The 21,387-nt window shown below is 46.0% G+C and overlaps 1 protein-coding gene across 2 annotated transcripts in view; it reads left to right on the forward strand.

The window, feature by feature from the left end:
- The window catches only part of zmp:0000000755 (phosphofurin acidic cluster sorting protein 1), a 51,612-nt gene that overhangs the window by 27,842 nt on the left and 2,383 nt on the right, over nucleotides 1-21,387 (forward strand). Inside the window, exons 5-21 of one of the 2 annotated variants that reach the window (XM_059516891.1) lie at nucleotides 132-294; nucleotides 5,537-5,628; nucleotides 5,968-6,048; nucleotides 7,916-7,975; nucleotides 8,190-8,341; nucleotides 8,532-8,625; nucleotides 9,807-9,890; nucleotides 11,100-11,206; nucleotides 11,300-11,432; nucleotides 11,610-11,714; nucleotides 12,006-12,112; nucleotides 12,521-12,675; nucleotides 12,758-12,868; nucleotides 13,193-13,295; nucleotides 19,762-19,804; nucleotides 20,249-20,291; nucleotides 20,586-20,724. In XM_059516891.1, coding sequence (XP_059372874.1) covers nucleotides 132-294; nucleotides 5,537-5,628; nucleotides 5,968-6,048; nucleotides 7,916-7,975; nucleotides 8,190-8,341; nucleotides 8,532-8,625; nucleotides 9,807-9,890; nucleotides 11,100-11,206; nucleotides 11,300-11,432; nucleotides 11,610-11,714; nucleotides 12,006-12,112; nucleotides 12,521-12,675; nucleotides 12,758-12,868; nucleotides 13,193-13,295; nucleotides 19,762-19,804; nucleotides 20,249-20,291; nucleotides 20,586-20,724 — 1,772 coding nt within the window. Of the gene's footprint in view, nucleotides 1-131; nucleotides 295-5,536; nucleotides 5,629-5,967; nucleotides 6,049-7,915; nucleotides 7,976-8,189; nucleotides 8,342-8,531; nucleotides 8,626-9,806; nucleotides 9,891-11,099; nucleotides 11,207-11,299; nucleotides 11,433-11,609; nucleotides 11,715-12,005; nucleotides 12,113-12,520; nucleotides 12,676-12,757; nucleotides 12,869-13,192; nucleotides 13,296-18,888; nucleotides 19,215-19,761; nucleotides 19,805-20,248; nucleotides 20,292-20,585; nucleotides 20,725-21,387 lie in introns of those variants that run through there. The other variant, XM_059516892.1, reaches the window with a different exon arrangement.

Consider the following 21,387-nt stretch of genomic DNA (forward strand, 5'->3'; position numbering starts at 1 on the left):
GTTGGATATGAATTGTATTTTATATATATATTCAAATGGTGCAATAAACCAAATCAGATTGAATGAATGGTGCTGACATGAGTTTGGGATGTTGGTTGTTCAGTGACTGACAGCAGGTGGTGTTTGATCAGGTGTTGCAGCATCCTACAGATGGAGGCCAGATTCTGGGTCTCCATAGCAACATGAAGGATGCACCAGCACGCGTGGCTGAGATAAGCGTGTTCTCACTGTCCAGTCAACCCATCGACCACGAGTACAGCAGCGGGCAATCAGGAGCCAAGACCAAAGCCTCAGGTAAACAAACACACACACACACACACACACACACACACGTTTGTTTTTGTGGAACGTGGATTCATCCCATAGGTGTAATGGTTTTTATTCTGTACAAACTGTATATTCTATGGCCCTACACCAACCCTACACCTAACCCTAACCCTCACAGGAAACTTTGTGCATTTTTACTTTCTCAAAAAAACTCATTCTGTATGATTTATAAGCGTTTTGAGAAATGGGGACATGGGTTATGTCCTCATAAGTCACCCTCTCCTTGTAATACCTGTGTCATACCCATGACATTATACAGAGTTGTGTCCTGATATGACACAAAAACAAGAGCACACACTCACACACACACACACACACACACAGACTCTCTCACACACACACTCATACACACACACACACACTCATACACACACACACACACACACACACACTCATACACTCATACACACAAACACACACTCATACTCATACACTTTCTTATGCAGTCCATCGATTTCGAAGATGACGTCACTTCTATGATGCATTGTTGGAGTGTTGAGGCAGCCGCTGCTGTCGGCAGTGCCATTGAAGGTGGCTATAAAGCCCAATCCGAGAGCCACATGTCCTGCCGCAGTCGGGGCATGTAAGTGCTGAATCTGAGGATGGGTGTAGTTGTGGCTGGGCGCGTTGGTGTCTGCGCTGACGTAGCACAGTTCTGTGTTGGGTACGATGTGATTCGATCAATTGGGCCCCCAGACCACATGCAGAGCTCAATGCCTGGCAGTCGGCGGCAGTTGTTTCCAGGACTCCAGGGTTGATGCTGCAGTTTTTTAGGGTCGACTTGAGGTGGTCCTTGTAGCGACGTTTCTGACCCCCAGGTCTCCTGTTGGCTGCGTATAACTGCCCATAGAGGACCTGTCGGGGTAGGCGGTGGGAGGGCATGCGGATAACGTGTCCAACCCATCGCAGTTGCCGCCTAGCAATGGTTGCCTCCATGCTGGTGGAGTTAGTGCGCTGTAGGATGTCCGCATGGGGGATTTTGTCTTTCCATGTGACACCTAGTATGAGCTGGAGGCATCTGATGTGAAAGCCCTCAAGGCACCGGATATGCCTGCGGTAGGGAGTCCAAGTTTCCGCACTGAACAGCAGGGTGGAAACACAGACTGCCTGGTAGAAGTCCGCTTTGGTGAAGGTACGGAGATCTTTATTAGCAAAGACTCGAGATCGAAGTCTACCAAAGGCAGAGGCGGCGAGGTTTATGCGTGCCTGGATCTCATTGTCTATGAGACAGGTGGGTGTTAGGATACTTCCGAGGTAACAGAAGTGCTGAACAACCTTTACTGGTGTGCCATGGATGTAGAATTCAGGAGGTGTAAGGATGGGGGCCTTGGTCTGTGCAATGATCTCAGTCTTTTTGATGTTGACTCGTAGGCCACAAGCTTGGTAGACTGCACATACAACATCCAGTGTGTGCTGCAGTGCAGTAGGGCTATGGGCTAGGAGGGCACAGTCATCAGCGTATTGCAGTTCATGAATTGTGGTGGTGGTGGTCTTGGTGATGGCTTGCAGGCGGCGAAGGTTAAAGAGGTTCCCGTCCAGACGAAACTGTAGGCAAACACCATCGTCCGGGCTGAGGGAATTGGGGGAGAGGAGGGTGACTGCTGCCAGGAAGAGATTGAAGATCACTGGAGCCAGTACACACCCCTGTTTCACTCCTACCTGCACAGGAAAGGAGGGGGATAGAGATGTACCCACAATCACAGAAGCCTGCATGCCATTATGAAACTGTTGTAGGATTTCCAGAAACCTTGGAGGCACTCCAAACTTCTCCAGAATGACCCAAAGGACTTGGCGGTCAATGGTGTCAAAAGCCTTTGCCAGGTCGATGAAGGCAATGAACAGATCTTTATTCTGTTCTCTAGCCTTCTCCTGCAATTGGCGTAGAACAAAGATCATGTCGGAGGTGGACCGATCCTTTCTGAAGCCGCACTGTGACTCAGGAAGGATTCTCTCTGTGATGTGCTTAGTAAGACGAAACAGCATGACCTTTGTTAATACTTTCCCTGCCACAGAGAGCAGGGATATCCCACGACTGTTTCCACAGATAGACTTGTCCCCCTTTTTCTTGTGGATAGTAACAATGTGAGAGTCTTTCCAGCCTTGTGGAACAGCTTTTTGTGCCCATATTATCTGGATAAGTTGGTGGAGATTTTTGGTGAGCAGATACCCGCCTTTCTTTAGAGCCTCTGCAGGGATTCCATCAGGACCAGCAGACTTATTGTCCTTGAGACTTCGTACTGCTGCCAGGACTTCTGAGAATCTGGGAGGGTCATCTAGCTCATGCACAGGTGGGAGCTGTGGAAGGTGCTGCAGGACAGTGGGTTCAGTCGGAGTGAAGTGAAAGTGACATTCAGCCAAGTATGGTGACCCATACTCAGAATTTGTGCTCTGCATTTAACCCATCCGAAGTGCACACACACAGAGCAGTGAACACACACACACACACTGTGAACACACACCCGGAGCAGTGTGCAGCCACTGCTGCGGCGCCCGGGGAGCAGTTTTGGGGTTCGATGCCTTGCTCAAGGGCACCTAAGTCGTGGTACTGAGGGTGGAGAGAGAACTGTACATGCACTCCCCCCACCCACAATTCCTGCCGGCCCGAGACTCAAACTCACAACCCTTTGATTGTGAGTCCAATTCGCTAACCACTAGGCCACAACTTCCCGTATTGGTTAAGGAGGGTGTTAAAATGTTCAGCCCAACGCTCAAGAATTTTTTGTTTGTCCTTGTACAGAATTGTGCCGTCTGCAGATCTGATAGGGGTGATTCTGCGTTTTTGGGGTCCATATAGTGATTTTATTGCATCGTAAAGAGTTGTTGGTGTCCGCATAACCTTGAATTTCATGGGCTTTCCTGAGCCACCAGTCATTCTCCATTATGCAAAGCCGTCGTTGCACCTCAGCACGGATCTTATTCCAGTGTGAGCGTAGAGAGGGAGATTGTGGATTGGAGAGGTGGGCAAATAGGGCTTTACGCTTCTCCTCCAGGAGGTTGAGTATTTCAAGGGAGCTGTCGTCAAACCAGTCCTGGTGACGTTTGGAGGTGAAACCAATTGTATCGGAAGCGGCTTGTTGTATAACTGAGCTAAGGTTAGCCCATACACTTTCAGCTGTATTGCGTAGGGGATGAGTAATAGTGGAGGAAAGGTTACTAGCTAAGCAGCGACGGTACGATGCAGTGATGTCAGGATATTTTAAAGCTCGACTGTTGAGCCGTCTTGAGGGTTGTTGCCTGGCGTGTTGAGGTCGGACCTTTAGGTGTATCTTGGATCTGATCAGCCGATGGTCTGTCCAGCACTCCGCCCCACGCATTGCTCGGGTGATGGAGATTTCATGTAGATCTTGTTGCCGGGTTATAATGTAGTCCAGTAGGTGCCAGTGTTTTGATCTGGGGTGCATCCATGATGCTTTGTATTTATTTTTCATTTGGAAAGTTGTGTTGGTTATGACCAGTTTATGCTCAGAGCAGAGGGAGAGGAGTCGCAGGCCATTCCTGTTCATGTTACCTAAACCATGTTTCCCGATTACCCCAGGCCAGAGCATGTTGCTGGTGCCTACTCTGACATTGAAGTCTCCCAAAAGCATAAGTTTATCAGTGTGAGGAACTTTGTGAAGAGCTCTGTCAAGAGACTCGTAAAAGCCATCTTTGATGCTTTCTTCAGCATCCAGAGTTGGTGCATAAGTGCTTATCAAGGTTGCATAGCGACTCTTCGCAAGGGGAATGCGCCAAGTCATCAGCCGCTCACTGATTCCCACAGGAGACTCTGGGATGTTCTGTAGCAGTCTGCTTTTAATGGCAAAACCTACTCCATATAGACGGCGGGCATCTTCTGGAAGGCCCTTCCAAAAGAAGGTGTATCCTTGCCCGACTTCTATTAGCGAGTCCTCTCCTGCGAGTCGGGTCTCACTCAAAGCTGCAATGTCAATGTTGTATTTGTTAAGCTCGCTCGCAACCAGGGCAGTGCGCCTGCGTGGTCGGTCAGTTCCAATCTGCACATCAAGAAGTGTGCGTACGTTCCATGTAGCCAAAATTAATAGTTTCGATTTATATTTTCGACCGCGTAATGGGATGCCTTGACGACAGCGGTGGGCCGCCCAGGAGTGTAGGGAACAGGCAATGTTTGGGTCACCTTTTCTAGACCCTTCCCCCGATTGGGGGTGAGCAGTGCGGACCCTGAAGAGGGCTGCTCAGTCACACAAGAAGCTACCGAAGGTGGACGCTGTTCCAACCCATCCACACAACGACCATCACTCTTGTGCCGCCTCCGTGCAGGGCTCATGCTAAAGGCTGCCAGTCTGATCCAAGACCTGCCTCCGTCACATTTACCCTATCGCCGAAGGACTTGTACGGTGAAGTGATAGCATACGCAGAGAGTGGATTAATGTGAAGAGAGAGGTGCGCAAACCCTATCTCCACAGCTTCACTCCAGAATCCAATATCTAGTGGCAGGAGATAAACTCTAGACAACCAGATGGACGGTGGAGTTGCAGGGGGCTGCCAGGTCTCTATCTGTTGAGCCTGCCTCTCGCGTGTCCCCAATGCAGCCTTGTCTTGAGGAAACGAAGTGCTCACAGAAGACTACCCACAGAGCAGTGGAGGCAGCAGTCTTATTTAATGGCGGACTGTACTCGCCATGTCGAGAAATATCATTGGCATAAATGGAGTTTTTGCAACGGATCTAGTGATGCCACTCAACTAGTCCCTCCATACCTGATAGACCTCCGCTGTTGGTCCACGACTACTTATTCGTCTGGGGACCACCGCACGGAGCCCCCAGCTTATTTCGTAGCTTACCTTCATATCTGAAGGAATGTCCATTATCCGCCACCGATGGACGTGGTTGGTAGCAGTCAGCTCTGCCCCAACACTCATACACACACACTCATACACACACTCATACACACACTCATACACACACACACACACACACACTCATACTCATACACACACACTCATACACACACACACACACTCTCTCTCACACACACACACACACACACTCACACACTCTCTCACACACACACACACACACACATACAGACTCTCACACAGACTGACTGCGATGTGTTGATCTGACACTCTATTAATATCACACGACGTCAGATGTCTGGATCAGAACACCATGTTCATTGTTCATGTCTGGTGCATTACATCACTGAGGGTCAAGTTACAGGTGTGTGACCTTTGACCTGTATGTGTTTCTTAGATCGCTCTCCTGACATGGATAATTACTCAGAGGATGATGATGACAGTTATTCATCAGGGCAGGAGGGCAGTGATGATGCTGGACACGCACAGGTGAGATGGACAGAAGACATAACATAAAACAAACTTATGCGACACAATATATGCTTACATGTATTTTACACATCCCTACCCCTTCTTATTTACATTACCTTGCATAATTGTATGTGATGGATTATTTTGTATATACAAAGTCATACAAGTCAGATTTGTTGCTGTAAAAAAACACTTTTACTGTTGTTTTTCTTTAGAGTTCAGGTTTGTGTGACTATAATCATCTGAACATGTGTGTGTGTGTGTGTGTGTATATGTGTGTGTGTGTGTGTGTGTGTGTGTAATCATGCTTCTCAATTAATCTCATTCTGATTTGGATTTCCACTTCCTGTGTTGTAGGATTTGTATGATGAAGATGATGACATACGGAAGCCAAAAAAACCCAGACGAAAAATGATTCGATCTGTCTCCTTGACACGAGTGAGGAGTACTGTCTCTCCGTCTCTGTGTCCATCTTTCTCTCTGTCCATCTGTCTTTCTGTCTGTCTCTCTGTCCATCTGTCTTTCTGTCTGTCTGTCACTCTGTCACTCTGTCCATCTGTCTTTCTGTCTGTCTCTCTGTCCATCTGTCTCTCTGTCCATCTGTCTGTCTGTCTGTCACTCTGTCCATCTGTCTCTCTGTCCATCTGTCTTTCTGTCTGTCTCTCTGTCCATCTTTCTTTCTGTCCGTCTGTCACTCTGTCCATCTGTCTCTCTGTCTTTCTGTCTGTCTCTCTGTCCGTCTGTCTCTCTGTCCATCTGTCTTTCTGTCTGTCTGTCACTCTGTCCATCTGTCTCTCTGTCCATCTGTCTTTCTGTCTGTCTCTCTGTCCGTCTGTCTTTCTGTCCATCTGTCTCTCTGTCCATCTGTCTTTCTGTCTGTCTCTCTGTCCATCTGTCTCTCTGTCCATCTGTCTTTCTGTCTCTCTGTCCGTCTCTCTGTCTGTCTCTCTGTCTGTCTGTCTCTCTGTCCATCTTTCTCTCTGTCCGTCTGTCACTCTGTCCATCTGTCTCTCTGTCTGTCTCTCTGTCCATCTTTCTCTCTGTCCGTCTGTCACTCTGTTCATCTGTCCGTCTGTCTCTCTGTCCATCTGTCTTTCTGTCTGTCTCTCTGTCCATCTTTCTCTCTGTCCGTCTGTCACTCTGTCCATCTGTCTTTCTGTCTGTCTGTCACTCTGTCCATCTGTCTTTCTGTCTGTCACTCTGTCCATCTGTCTCTCTGTCCATCTGTCTGTCTCTCTGTCCATCTTTCTCTCTGTCCGTCTGTCACTCTGTCCATCTGTCTCTCTGTCTGTCTCTCTGTCCATCTGTCTTTCTGTCTGTCCATCTGTCTCTCTGTCCGTCTGTCTCTCTGTCCATCTGTCTTTTTGTCTGTCCATCTTTCTCTCTGTCCATCTGTCTTTCTGTCTGTCTCTCTGTCCATCTTTCTCTCTGTCCGTCTGTCACTCTGTCTGTCTCTCTGTCCATCTGTCTCTCTGTCTATCTGTCTCTCTGTCCATCTGTCTTTCTGTCCATCTGTCTCTCTGTCCATCTGTCTTTCTGTCTGTCTCTCTGTCCATCTGTCTGTCTCTGTCTTTCTGTCTGTCTCTCTGTCCATCTGTCTGTCTCTCTGTCCGTCTGTCTCTCTGTCCGTCTGTCTCTGTCCATCTTTCTCTCTGTCTGTCTGTCTCTCTGTCCGTCTGTCTCTCTGTCCATCTTTCTCTCCGTCTGTCTGTCTCTGTGTCCATCTTTCTCTCTGTCCGTCTCTATGGCATTAGTACAGAAGAGGAAGTTCATTCATACATTTATTAATTCATTCATTCATGCTTATTTGTATAGCGCTTCTCACAATACAGGTTGTTTCACAGCATCTTTATAAGAAATATGATATAATGTGATTCAGCCCTTAGTGAACATGAACTAGAATTAATTACAAAATTAGGAATTGTAGTCTGGCAGCAATAGGGTTCTGGTAAATTTCCAAAAACTTTTCCAAACATTCCAAATTTCCCAAAATGTTCCAAAAGTTTCTGAAAGTTACCAAAACCTTGTTCAAATTTTCCCAAAACAATTTGGAAAGTTTCTGCAACTTTTGGGAAATTTTCCACCGATTTGCAACCCTAGGCAGCAATAGAAATGTAATGATACTAAGAGAAGGATGTTATTTCAGTCATTTTAAGCATCTGTCCAGTGTCTCAGGCTCAACATCACTGTCTTTATGGGATCAGATGAGATTCTCAGTGGATTTATGGGAACTGAAGCCTGTGTGCGCCGTGATGCAGTTAGACTAACACTGATTCTGACTGACTGCCTTTTCTGATGTTCACAGCAACCCAACTTCAAGCAGAAGTTTGTGGCCTTACTGAAGAGATTCAAAGTCACAGATGAGGTGAGTCCAGGTTTCACACTGGACAGTTTTGCTGTGGTCTGAATCTGATTGTTTCAGCATCTGTTTTTTTGCTGGATTCTGTTAAATGCATTTGTGGTCATCTTGCATCCTCACAAACGTGCGCAGTGTGCATGACAGGGGGGACAGATGATTGCGAGGAATTCGATTATGAGGTGATTTGGGTGCATGTTCTCCTTCTGTCTGATGTGTTCAGGTTCTGGACTCAGACCCGGTGGATCAGACGCAGGAGGTGGAGGAGGATCTGGATCTGCTTTATGATAGTCTGGAGGTTTTTAATCAGAGCGACAGCGGCCCAGAGCTGGAGGACAACGAGAGCGTCCTGAGCACCCCTAAACCCAAACTCAAGTATGAGTCTTGGCTGTTCGATCTGCTTCCTTTGTGTTGTTATCTGTTGAAATAAGCAGCTGTTTGGTGAAATGTCAGCAGCTGGACCTGAGATCTGTAGAATCTGCTGTGTGAATCAGTCACGCTGTAGCTGAATGAGCTTGTGTGTGTGTGTGTGTGTGTGTGTGTTTGGTGTGTGTGTGTGTTTCAGGCCGTTTTTTGAGGGCATGTCTCACTCCAGTTCTCAAACAGAGATCGGCAGTGTTCACAGTCACAATCAACACCGAGACGTAGGTTCTAACATGGTGAGATTCACACACACACACACACACACACACACACACACACACACACACACACACACATGTTCAGATGATTATAGTCACACAAACCTGAACTCTAAAGAAAGACAACAGTAAAAGTGTTTTTTTCACAGTTATAGGCTGTTTTTTAAATCAGTCTGTACATCCCAGAGAACAGTTACAGCAGTAAATATTCGGCAAAGTATCAAACAAAAAACAAACAAAATAAGACCATAGTAAGAAGCCCGGCTGAAGATCTTAAAGGCTCGGATCACAGGAATCTGAGTGCTAGGTTATTCCACACTCTTAATTTAGCACACGCCTCGCTCCAGTAAATGAACCCAGGCTGATGTCATCACACGTTCCTGACTGTTCATCTAATGCTAATCTGAGGGTGTGCTGGTGGGCATTCAGGATGTTTGGGGGTTTATGGGTATTTTTAGGACCTGACATCAGATCTGTGTGAGTACCTGATCCGTCTCTGGAATCACAAGAATCCGAGAGGGAGACACGGCACAAACGGCACATACGAAACCATGAAAACATGAGAATTCAGCAGCGTGGCATTTACACACACATCCCACCATCATCCACCACATCAGGACTGATTTCTTTAGTTTGAAATAATAATAGACCACTATGTCTCTCATGCTCCACATAAGACTGATTACCACTCTTGTGTTCCAAAAAGTAAGAAAAGTATGATAAATAATAGATCTTTAAATTATCTATTGAGCATTCAGAATACAGAACTATGGGAGTGAGTGAATTGTTTCTGACACAAAAGCTACATGAGGTAGACCAATCACAACAGATCTTGCCATCTGACCAATCAGAGCAGAGCAGGCTCACGGAGAGGCGGGGCTTAGAGAGACTGAATCTTTGAACTGCTTCAAATGAATCGTTTGAGAATTGCTAGAAAACCAAAGTTTTTTTAACCTTGCATGCATGTTAACCTGTTGTAGGAGACTCCAAAACAATATTAGGAACTTAAAACATGTCATAATAGGGGCACTTTAATCTTTTTCAGTAATCAAAAAACAGACAAATTAAACAATTCTGTTTCATTACAACAAAAAAAAGAACCTTGAATTTCAAGTAAACATATATTCGAATCCGTCCACTGACGTCTCACACACACACACACACACACACATAAATCAGTGCGATGTCTTCCTGTGCAGGCTGCTGACTTCCTGTCGGTGGAGCAGGTTGAGACGGCCGGCTCGCAGCAGCAGGAGGACAGCAGTATGGACACCAGCGGCGGGGTGAGAGCTCACACACACACACACACACACACACACACACACACACACACACCTGACGCTCAGCTACAGCACATTCTGTGTTCCTTTATTTTTAGCATTCAACGCATTCATTTTGCTCTTTTTCCTGCCCATTCATTCCCATCCAATCCAACTTTAAGGCACCAGTGCTGAGGAAATAATAATACTGATAAATATTCAATTCACCAATGACACTGAACTGTATGTGACTTGACAGATGCATATAATGCATTCTTCTCAAAAAAGATAAAGGTTTTCCACATATGATCCCAAATAGAATATTTAATTTTGAATTGTTTTTAGAGGCATCATTACTCTATAAGGTTTGGATGACTTACACACGTGTAGTATTCTCCTTCTGTCTAGTTATTTAAGCATTGCCTCCTCTTATTGGGTCAGGATGAATTATAAAACTAAACGTTGCATTCCAAATACTCAGAAACCAGAATCCTCTCAGCTGAACGTGTGTTGGGTCTGTTTCTCATCTCTGGGCTCAGTTTGTTTAGCTGATCTTGGTCTGACTGTAATGAACATGATGGGGATTTCTCAGCTGGATCAGATCAGTTCCGTTCACTCCGTCCTATATTTTGGATAAACAAATGAATCCGGCTGACACCAGTTTGGGTGGAGAGGATCTGATCTGAGATCTGTGCGGAAATGTTCACCCAACTTTCTGTCTCTAATTGAGCTTCGCCTGCGTGTCGTCTCCTGCTCTTTCCCACCCTGTGAGTTTCCTACATTATTCAGATCGAGAGGAAGTGAGCCGCATGTCTGCTGTGACCTTTACTTCATCTAAACATGAATATATTCTCCCATCGTTTACTGAACCTATATAATACCATTTAAAGCAGCTGTTTTCTGTGTGAATCTGTGTTAAAGTGTAATGTATTTCTGTGATGCTCCGCTGTATTTTCAGCATCATTCCTCCAGTTTTCAGTGTCACATGATCTTCAGAAATCAGAATAATATGATGAGAAACATTTCTGTGGAAACTGTGATACATTTTATTTTTCAGGATTCAAAGATGAATAGAAGGTTCAAAAGAACAGCAGAATTATAAGTCTTTAGTGCATCACTGATGAATAGAAGACATATTTCACTGACACAGTGTCAAATATTGTTTATGTGAACCATTCCTCCAAGAAATCATATGACGAGTTCATGTATTCGTCTCTCACTGTGTTTCTGCAGGAGGTGGATGCAGAGCATCATGGGATAGTAATGGCAGCTGTGTCAGATGTGAACAGCTCTGGTGGGAAGCTCTGCAAGACTGAGTCCCAGAACCACAGCAGTCCCAGGTACAGGTTCACATGCATCTGAGGCGGTTTCTGCTTTGTGAAAGTGAAGCGACCTGCTTGAGTGAATCAGATCTCTGTGTTTATGACCTCCAGTAAAGCGGAGAGCAGAGTCCCACGGCGCGCTCGCAGCACATCCATGAAGGACAGACAGAACTCTCGAGCTCAGAGCGAGCGCACCATCAGCGTGGACAGCGAGTGTTCGCTCGACAGCCGCTTCAGCACACAGGTGACCCGATCCACTCTCATTCCAGCAGAATCACTACAAGTGACTTTAATCTGATTTCAGGGTGACAGTGGAACATTGACCACAGTCTCATCATGTGTCCATTACCTTTAGTTGTGTGAATCCTTTGTATGTGTATATCTACAGAGAGGGAGTTTAGTTTTGTGTTTGTCTTGTCAGGTGCCCAGGAAATCAGTGTATGATCAGCTGAATCAGATCCTGATCTCAGACGAGAGACTCCCAGAGAACATCATCCTCATCAACACAGTGGACTGGCAGGGTCAGGTGTGTGTGTGTGTGTTCACGTGTGTGTGACTCTGTGGTTTGTTCACCTGTGTGTTCATGTGTGTGTGTGTGTGTGTGTGTATGTGTGTAATGCAGTGGACATCTCTTTTAGATAATAGTATCAGCCTAATGGAGAAACGTAAATGTAGTAATTCCGCAAAGGGATTAAATGATTTATTTAGTCTCATCATCACTGTAGTTTAAAGACAAATGATGATGATGTTGATGATTACAGTCATATTTCATATGTCTTTGTGCTGAATTGTGTTTAATAACATTGCTGTTGTTCAGTACGTGGAGGAGGTCCTGCAGAAACACACTCAGCCCATTGTGTCGACCTGCTCCACCGCTGACGTCCAGGCCTCATTTAACACCATCGTCACACGCATTCAGAGATTGTGAGTGACCACCCCCACACACACACACACACACACACACACACACGCACACGCACACACGCACACACACACACGCACACGCACACACACGCACGCACGCACACACCCGGATTCAGTGTTCATCATTTATGCTGCGGCGCCCGGGGAGCAGTTGGGGGTTCGATGCCTTGCTCAAGGGCACCTAAGTCGTGGTATTGAAGGTGGAGAGAGAACTGTACATGCACTCCCCCCACCCACAATTCCTGCCGGCCCGAGACTCGAACTCACAGCCTTTCGATTGGGAGTCCGACTCTCTAACCATTAGGCCACGACTTCCCTGAAATTTATAACTTCCCTGCTGTTTATTATCATTATAGCTGAATTTATTATAGTTGAGTATTTGACTGTGTCCTGTGACTCCTCCCACAGCTGTAACTGTAACGCTCAGACTCCGCCCACTGTGAAGGTGGCAGTGGTGGGAGATCAGAGTTATCTCAGTACAGTTCTGCGCTTCTTTGTAGAGCAGCTGGCCAACAAGACGCCTGATTGGCTGAGCTACATCCGCTTCCTCATCATCCCCATCGGTGAGTGCTGATGCTGATCGTGGAAGAGCTCATATTGCTGCTTCATCATGTGTTTCACACACTATCCGTGTCTGTCTCGCAGGTTCACATCCTCTGGCCAAGTACGTGTCGACATTCGACAGTAAGTTCTGCAATATGTTCATGGACCCGTCGTGGAGGGAGCTGTTCTGCCGGTCAGAGCGTCCCATCACAGGTACTGACTGATGTGTGTGTGTTAATGAAGCGTAAACGAGCCACTGGGATGTGTTTGTTAGTGAGAGATCATTGAGGGGAAGATATTCAGGGACTGACAGATGTGTGAGTGTCTGTTTCACCTGCATCTGTCTCACATTAGACTCGTTTCCCATCAGACCTCACTCATTCTCACGTTTGCCCTGATTCTGCCTCTGGCTCGTCTCACAGTGATTTACACGAGTGTGACTCTGATGTTCAGATGGAGATCAAACTGCAGCAGATTCGTGACATTAACTGCTATTTGTCTAACTCTCTCTCTCTCTCTGTCTGTCTCTCTTCACAGACACTGTTGATGTAGCTGGACGGATCATTCAGTATCTGTCTGGAGCAAATGTGTCTCATCAGTTTCCCATATCTGAAGCCATGCTCACCTACAGACAGAAGAGGTAAGTGTGTGTGAGTGTGTGAGAGATAGAGAGAGTGTGTGTGATCCCTGTATGGGCCAGCCACTTTGGGGCAGCTGTGGCCTAATGGTTAGAGAGTTGGACTTGTAACCTGAAGGTCGCTGGTTTGAGTCTTGGTGCCAAGCAGCTCATGGTTCCCAACATCATAGTTCCATTCTGCAGGGCTCAAGTATGCGCCCCAACCCCGACCTCAGAAGCGTCAACCTCCACAATAAACAGCAGATCAGGGTCTGGAACAGACAAGACAGGTGCAGATCTGAAACACGATTTAGGTTTCATAAAAGCCCCCCGTGCCTGCTCCGTCCACCTGAAAGGAACACAAGTGGAGGTTAGAGCAGTTAAATGAGCAGCAGTTTGACTATTGTTTCAGATGAAACGCCTATAAAAATTGGCGAATCCCAGAAACCGCTGCAATGCTCTATGAGAGAATGGGACTGGCCACTCTGAGATGGCCCTTACATTGGCAGGATCTACCTTAACCCCCTCTGCCAGGATTATCTTTCCCAGGAACGGAACGGAGTCTGTGTGGAACATGCACTTCTCCACCTTGACATACAGCTGGTTCTCAGCACCTGATGGACATGCTGCAATGACATCAAGGTACACAAAGACAAATCGATTGATCATGTCTCTAAGCGTTAATCTTAGCACAGCGTTAATCACAGCTGGGGCCCAAAGGGCATCACCCGATATTCAAAGTGCCCAATAAGGGTGTTAAAAGCTGTCTTCCACTCTTCCCCTACCCTTATCCAAACAATGTGGTAGGCATTGCAGAGGTCCAACATTGTGAAGATTTGCGCTCTCTGCTGCTGCAACTAATTAAGGTATTCAGGCTCCCTTAAAAATTAAAGGCAGGTGTGTTTGAATAGGATTGGAGCTAAACTTTGCAGGACAGTCGATCGCCAGGAGCAGGGTTGGGCATCCCTGTAATAAAGGAATACCCCACCAAGCCATCAGGGTAGCATCAATGAAATTTCCCTCAGGCCCAGAATCCAATAGGGCTGAGCATGGCCTTGAAAAAGCTCCTCACTTGACAACGGCAGGCAGCTGGGTAAGAAATACAGGGGAATCAGATACAGGTGTGACGCTCACCAATACCCATCTACTGGTGAGCTCTTGCTTTTAAAGGACATGCTGCAGCAAAATGCCCAGATTTTCCACAGTATAAGCAAACAGGAAGTGACTCCGGGCAAACAGTAGCAGCTTCAGAAACAGAACGATGAGGGATTGGCCAAGAGGAGTGAGCCATGACCCGTTGATGGCAGATTGATATGTGTCTCAACACGAAGTGCCAGATCCACCAGGTCATCAAATGAAGCTGGAAGGTCATGGATTATAATCTTGTGTAAATCGTGTGGCATGTTGACCCAGCAGCGCCACCTGCTGGACGACCGCTGCCTGGATCTAATCAGACCTTGCTGATTCCATGCTGGCCAGATTGAACTGTCAGGGTGATAACGGAAGAGGAATTAGTTGCAGGGAAAACAAAGATTTATTGAGTTTCAGACACAAAAAAATGATCCAAGATGGCGCCGCACATGGCTGCTTCAGTGCTTGGCTCTCCAGTGTTTGTACTGTTTTTGTTCGTTTTTCCTGTTTTTTGTTTAACAAACACGATCAGTTTCACCAGGGATAAACTGCTGAACATTCGGCAGAACACACCACATGATATTTTTCCGGATTTCTATTATACAGACGTTTTACTGAACATTGTTATCGGAGGAGCAGCGGCGCTGATCAAGCGCTTCAGGACGCGCAGACGGGGAAAGCGAGCGGGAGCGCTCGTCAGACTCAGGAAGCGCGGATTTCGAACGCCGTTGCCTAGCATCCATCTCGCAAATCTCCGCTCTCTACCCAACAAAACGGATGTACTCCTTCTGCTTTCTCGGACAAATAAGGATTTCTCTCACTCTGCTGCTCTGTGTTTCACGGAAACCTGGCTGAATGACGCCATACCGGACAGCATACCGGCGGGACATGCTTTTACATCAATGAACGGTGGTGTACAGATGTAACTGTATTAAAGAAGATGTGCTGTTCTGATCTAGAAATGCAGTTTGTCAACTGCAAGCCGTTCTATTCGCCGCGGGAGTTTCACTCGTTCATTCTGGTTAGTGTTTACATCCCTCCTCAAGCGCATGTGAGCTCAGCTTTACAGAAACTCGCTGATCAGATCACAGACACAGAACAACAACACCCGGACTCTGTTTTAATCATTCTTGGGGACTTTAATAAAGCCAATCTCTCCCGTGAACTGCCAAAATACAGACAGCATGTTACCTGTCCCACCAGAGACAGTAATATACTGGATCACTGTTACACCACAATAAAGGATGCATATCACTCTGTTCCACGAGCAGCTTTGGGACGTTCTGATCACTGCCTGGTTCATCTCATACCGACCTACAAGCAGAAACTTAAATCTGCTAAACCTGTAGTAAAGACTGTGAAGAGATGGACCAGCGAAACAGAGCAGGATTTACAATCTTGTTTTGACATCACAGACTGGAGCGTTTTTGAAGCTGCTACCACCGATCTGGACGAACTCACAGAGACTGTAACATCCTATATTAGTTTCTGTGAGGATATATGCATTCCTACCAGGACTTATTTAACATTCAACAATGATAAGCCATGGTTTACAGTAAAACTCAGACACCTTCGTCAGGCCAAAGAGGATGCCTACAGAAATGGGGACAGGGTCTTGTACAATCAGGCCAGGAACACACTGAACAAAGAGATTAGAGCGGCTAAAAAGACCTACGCTAAAAAGTTGGAAGACCAGTTTACTTCCAACGACTCTACTTCAGTTTGGAGAGGACTGAGAGCCATCACAAACTACAAGACACCATCCCCTTGCACTGAGGCCAATCAACGACTTGCTAACGACCTGAATGAGTTTTATTGTAGATTTGAAACCCCCAACACCCACTCTGACCATCTCCCTACACAACCATTAACACCTCCTGCAATCCCCCTCTCCATACCTCCTGCTCTTCAAATCTGTGTAGATGATGTGCGCCAGGTCTTCAAGAAAAACAAAAGAAGAAAAGCACCAGGCCCAGATGGCGTTACACCAGCCTGTCTGAAAATCTGTGCTGACCAGCTGGCCCCCATCTTTTCACAGATCTTCAACAGATCTCTGGAGTTGTGTGAAGTGCCTTCCTGCTTCAAACGCTCCACCATAATCCCCATTCCAAATAAACCCAAGATAACAGGACTTAACGACTACAGACCTGTGGCTCTAACGTCTGTCGTCATGAAATCGTTTGAAAAACTGGTTCTGGCTTATCTGAAGGACATCACTGGACCCTTACTAGACCCCCTGCAGTTTGCGTACCGAGCAAACAGGTCCGTGGATGATGCAATCAACATGGCATTGCACTTCATCCTGCAACATCTGGACAAAACAGGGACTTATGTGAGGATCCTGTTTGTGGACTTAGTTCGGCTTTCAACAGCATCATCCCAACAACCCTCCAGACCAAACTGACCCAGCTCTCTGTTCCTAGCTCTATCTGTCAGTGGATCACCAGCTTTCTGACAGATAGGCAACAGTTAGTGAGACTGGGGAAATTCATGTCAAACAGCTGCTCCACCAACACTGGTGCCCCTCAGGGATGTGTTCTCTCCCCTCTGCTCTTCTCCCTGTACACCAACGAATGCACCTCTAAAGACCCCTCTGTCAAGCTCCTGAAGTTTGCAGACGACACTACAGTCATCGGCCTCATCCAGGACGGTGACGAGTCTGCTTACAGACAGGAGGTTGAGCAGCTGGCTGTCTGGTGCAGTCTTAACAACCTGGAGCTGAACACGCTCAAAACAGTGGAGATGACTGTGGACTTTAGGAGAAACCCCCCTGCACTTTCCCCACTCACCATCATGAACAGCACTGTGGCTGCAGTGGAGTCATTCAGATTCCTGGGAACCACCATCTCTCAGGACCTGAAGTGGGACAATCACATTGGCTCCATTGTGAAAAAAGCCCAACAAAGGTTGTACTTCCTTCGCCAGCTGAGGAAGTTTAACCTGCCACAGGAGCTGCTGAAACAGTTCTACTCAGCCGTCATTGAGTCAGTCCTGTGTACTTCAATTACTGTCTGGTTTGGTTCAGCTACAAAATCAGATATCAGAAGACTACAGAGAACTGTTCGGACTGCTGAAAGGATTATTGGTGCTCCCCTGCCCACCCTCCAAGAACTGTACACATCCAGAGTGAGGAAAAGGACTCAGAAAATCACTCTGGATCCCTCACATCCAAGTCACCCCATCTTTGAACTTTTGCCATATGGCCGGCGCCTCAGAGCCGCAAATACAAGAACAGCAAGGCACAAGAATAGTTTCTTCCCCCAGGCAATCTACCTCATGAACAGTTAAATGTTTCCCACTTAAACTTATGCTTATGCAAAAATGTGCAATATCCTTATATTTATTTGTTACCCCTCCATCCTAGAACATTCCTGCATCTCACTCAATCCTATTCCATTATCATCTATAGCACAATTGTTTATAAACTTATTTATTTGCCAATTTGTAATTCTCCTGTAAATTTTTTTTTTTTTTTTTTTTGTCTGTGTGTTGTTGTCTCTGTTTACTGGAAGCTTATGTCACTAAAACAAATTCCTTGTATGCGCAAGCATACTTGGCAATAAAGCTCTTTCTGATTCTGATTCTGATTCTTTCAAAACAGAACTAAGCCACTGTCCAAGAGGATAACCAGGAGAGATTCCAGCCAGGGGCGTGGAAGAGAGTGTCAGCTCAACAGGAGGCGATTAGGAAAGGGATTTCAGAGGAAATGGCGGAGAGTAACAGTCCAAGAACGAGATAGTCCAGGTCTCCAATGAACACCAGGAGACAGAGAACAGCGAGGGATGGGAGGGAGGAGGCAGGAAGTAGGGAGTCCAGCATCCAGAGCCGATGGGGGAGCTGGGGAGCAAAAAGGGGGAAGGGGAAAAACTAAACTAAACTATGAAGGCAGGAGCTCAAAAAAGCAAGGAACTAGATATTACAGAACTAAATCAAAAGAAAAACCCTAATATCAAAATATTTAAAATAAATGCAAAGGAAAATATGCAAGACTAGGCTAGACAGCAACAGGAACAAGATCAGACAACAGAGACAAGAGCCAGGTGAACTCAGCAGAGCAAAGATTCAATCTGGAACAGGACAGAAAACAAGAGGGGAATATAAAGGGTGACTAACGATCTAAAATAGATGTTAACCATAACGAGAAAATAAGGTAACAAGAGGGTCAGTGTAACAATAGATAACAGAGCACATGTGCTCCAGACACACCAGGACACAACATAAACAAACCCAGATCAGACCGGTGCCTTGACACTCTGGGTGTGTGTTCACGGTGTGTGTGTGTGTGTGTGCACTTGGATGGGTTAAATGCAGAGTGCCAATTCCAAGTATGGGTTACCATATTTGGCAGATGTCATGACTTTCAGTTTTTTTCACTTTCATTACTGAAGATATAGAGCACAGACTGATATTTAGATAGCAGACTTTCATCATATCAATAATAACACTTCTGCACTCGTTTTCTCTCATCTTTTGTTTGCATACCAAGGAAGAGGAGTTTGTATTTTGATTTTTACATCAGGTATCTGACCTCTGACCTCTACCGTTCCATCTCAACATGTGATTGGCTGTCCACCTCCAGTCACATGAGCTTCCTGTCATCGCTCAGAGCTTGTGTGTGTTACATGAATCTCTCAGACGTCACACACGCGCATCGACGCCTGAAGATCTACGGATCTTTGTGACTCCTGTGTGCCATTCTGCCGCTCTCACTGTCTGATCTGACAGGATATGAACACACACACACACTCTCACACACACACACACACACTCACACCCTCTCACACACACACACACACACTCTCACACACTCTCTCACACACACACACACACACACACACACACACACTCACACCCTCTCACACACACACACACACACACACACCCTCTCACACACACACACACACTCACACCCTCTCACACACACACACACACACTCTCACACACTCTCACACACACACACACTCTCACACACACACACACACACACACACACACACACACACACACACTCACACCCTCTCACACACACACACACTCTCACACACACACACACACACACACTCTCACACACACACACACACACACACACACACACACACACACACACACACACTATTATAAAGTGACCAGATTGTCAGACGGAGGGTGTGTGTATTTCCCATGCTGCACTGCTCATCAGTGTCAGAGACTCATTCACACAGATGGTTTTGTTTCATCTCATGGTGATGTTGTGTTCCTCTGGTCAGACATGTTCAGTGATGTTCAGTGTGCTTCATGAAGCTGCCTGCGCCGTTCTCACCTGCTCTCTCTCTCTCTGCCCCCCCCCCCCCACCGCTCTCTCTCTCTCTCTCTCTCTGCAGTCCGGATGAAGATTCGTGCCAAAAATTTGTGCCATTTATCGGGGTGAGACTCCAGATCCACTGATACTGCTGCTGATTTAAATTGATTAATTAGTTCATCCAAACACCATCATTCTGTCAAAAAAATATATATTTGGAACAATGTTGGGAACCGAGCAACATTGAACAAAAACACTGAGACACTCCTCAGATGATCTTCTACTGTGACAGTCACACTATGAGGAGAGTAAATGTGGACACAATGATCATGTTTGGATGAGCGATCACCGGGGGGGGTGTTCAGTGTCCGTCCTAAACTCTGACTGGGCTTTCTAGTCACCGTTAGACCTTGATTAGCTTCTTCAGGTGTGTTTGATTAGGCCTGAGCTGAACTGACCACCCCTGAGCTATCCCTGTAACTGCACGATTGAACCTTTGACATGATATTTGATTAGTAAGCGCTGCTGCTGGTGAGTGTGTGATGGTGGATGTGCTCTTGTGCTGTCAGGTGGTGAAGGTGGGGATCGTTGAACACAGTCTGTCCACATCAGGTGAGTTCAGATCCTCCTCATTCAGCACAGCTGATGTCTGTGATACAAGCGTGAGCTTCAATGATGATTGGGTGTTTGATAGCGTCATCACGCAGGTCTCTGGTGCTCAGGAAATGAGGTCACGTCTGCGAGCTTCACACTCTCTCTTTCAGTCGGTCACATAAATAGATTTTACAGCACGGGGCTTTTACAGTCCTGCAGCAGTGCATCCGCTCCTCATATGTAGGTCAGCGGATGTCATCAGAAACATACAGGATGTGTGTGTCTGTTCATGTGGCATCTTTCTGTTCTCAGTGGATTCTGATGATGCCATGGGCGGGAATGTGGGCGTGGCTTCCTCACCCCTGCCACAGTCAGCCACACCCTATGGGAAGGAGATGTGTGTGACTCCGCCCCCATCGCCCTCGGCCTGTGCGGTTTTCACTGGCATGGGGTATGACATTATCACACGAGTGTGTGTGTGTGTGTGTGAGTGCATCTGGGTCACATTACAGCGGTAAATCAACATACTGTAGTCTCCAGAAGATAAATCGTCATTTGAAACGTTCTGAGGCTTATGAAGCTGCTGAAAGCGTTTGCATTGCTGTCGAATGAGAGGCTCGTGAGAATACACTTATTTCCCACACCGTGGGCACACGTGGGAATTGAGTTTAGGCTTGAAGTTTATAATAAATAATGTTTATAAGAAATGCTATAGTTATATCTGCCATTCCTCTTCTGTTGAGAGTAGTGATAAATGTGAAGGATTTGTTGTAGTAGTGATGCACCATTATAATAAATCTAGAGCACATTTATATTAATAGATTATATATTAATAGAATATATATTAATAAACATATGCACTATATTATTACTACATTATTATTATTATAGTTTTTATTACAACTGCCATTCAAATACTTCTATTTCAACAAGAACTGCCTTACATGCAATGAACATTTTTATATATAGCTTTTTATTTGAGTGGAAATTTCTAACATTTATTTATTATACAATTATCAAATTGTTAAATTTATTTATTATGAAGTAAACATTTATTTTCAGTTTTGGTTTTTGGTTAAATGAAAACATTAATTTTGGTTTTGGTAAAAAAAAA

Source organism: Carassius carassius, chromosome 30, assembly GCF_963082965.1.
Source record: "Carassius carassius chromosome 30, fCarCar2.1, whole genome shotgun sequence".
In the NCBI taxonomy this organism is placed as follows: Eukaryota; Metazoa; Chordata; class Actinopteri; order Cypriniformes; family Cyprinidae; genus Carassius; species Carassius carassius.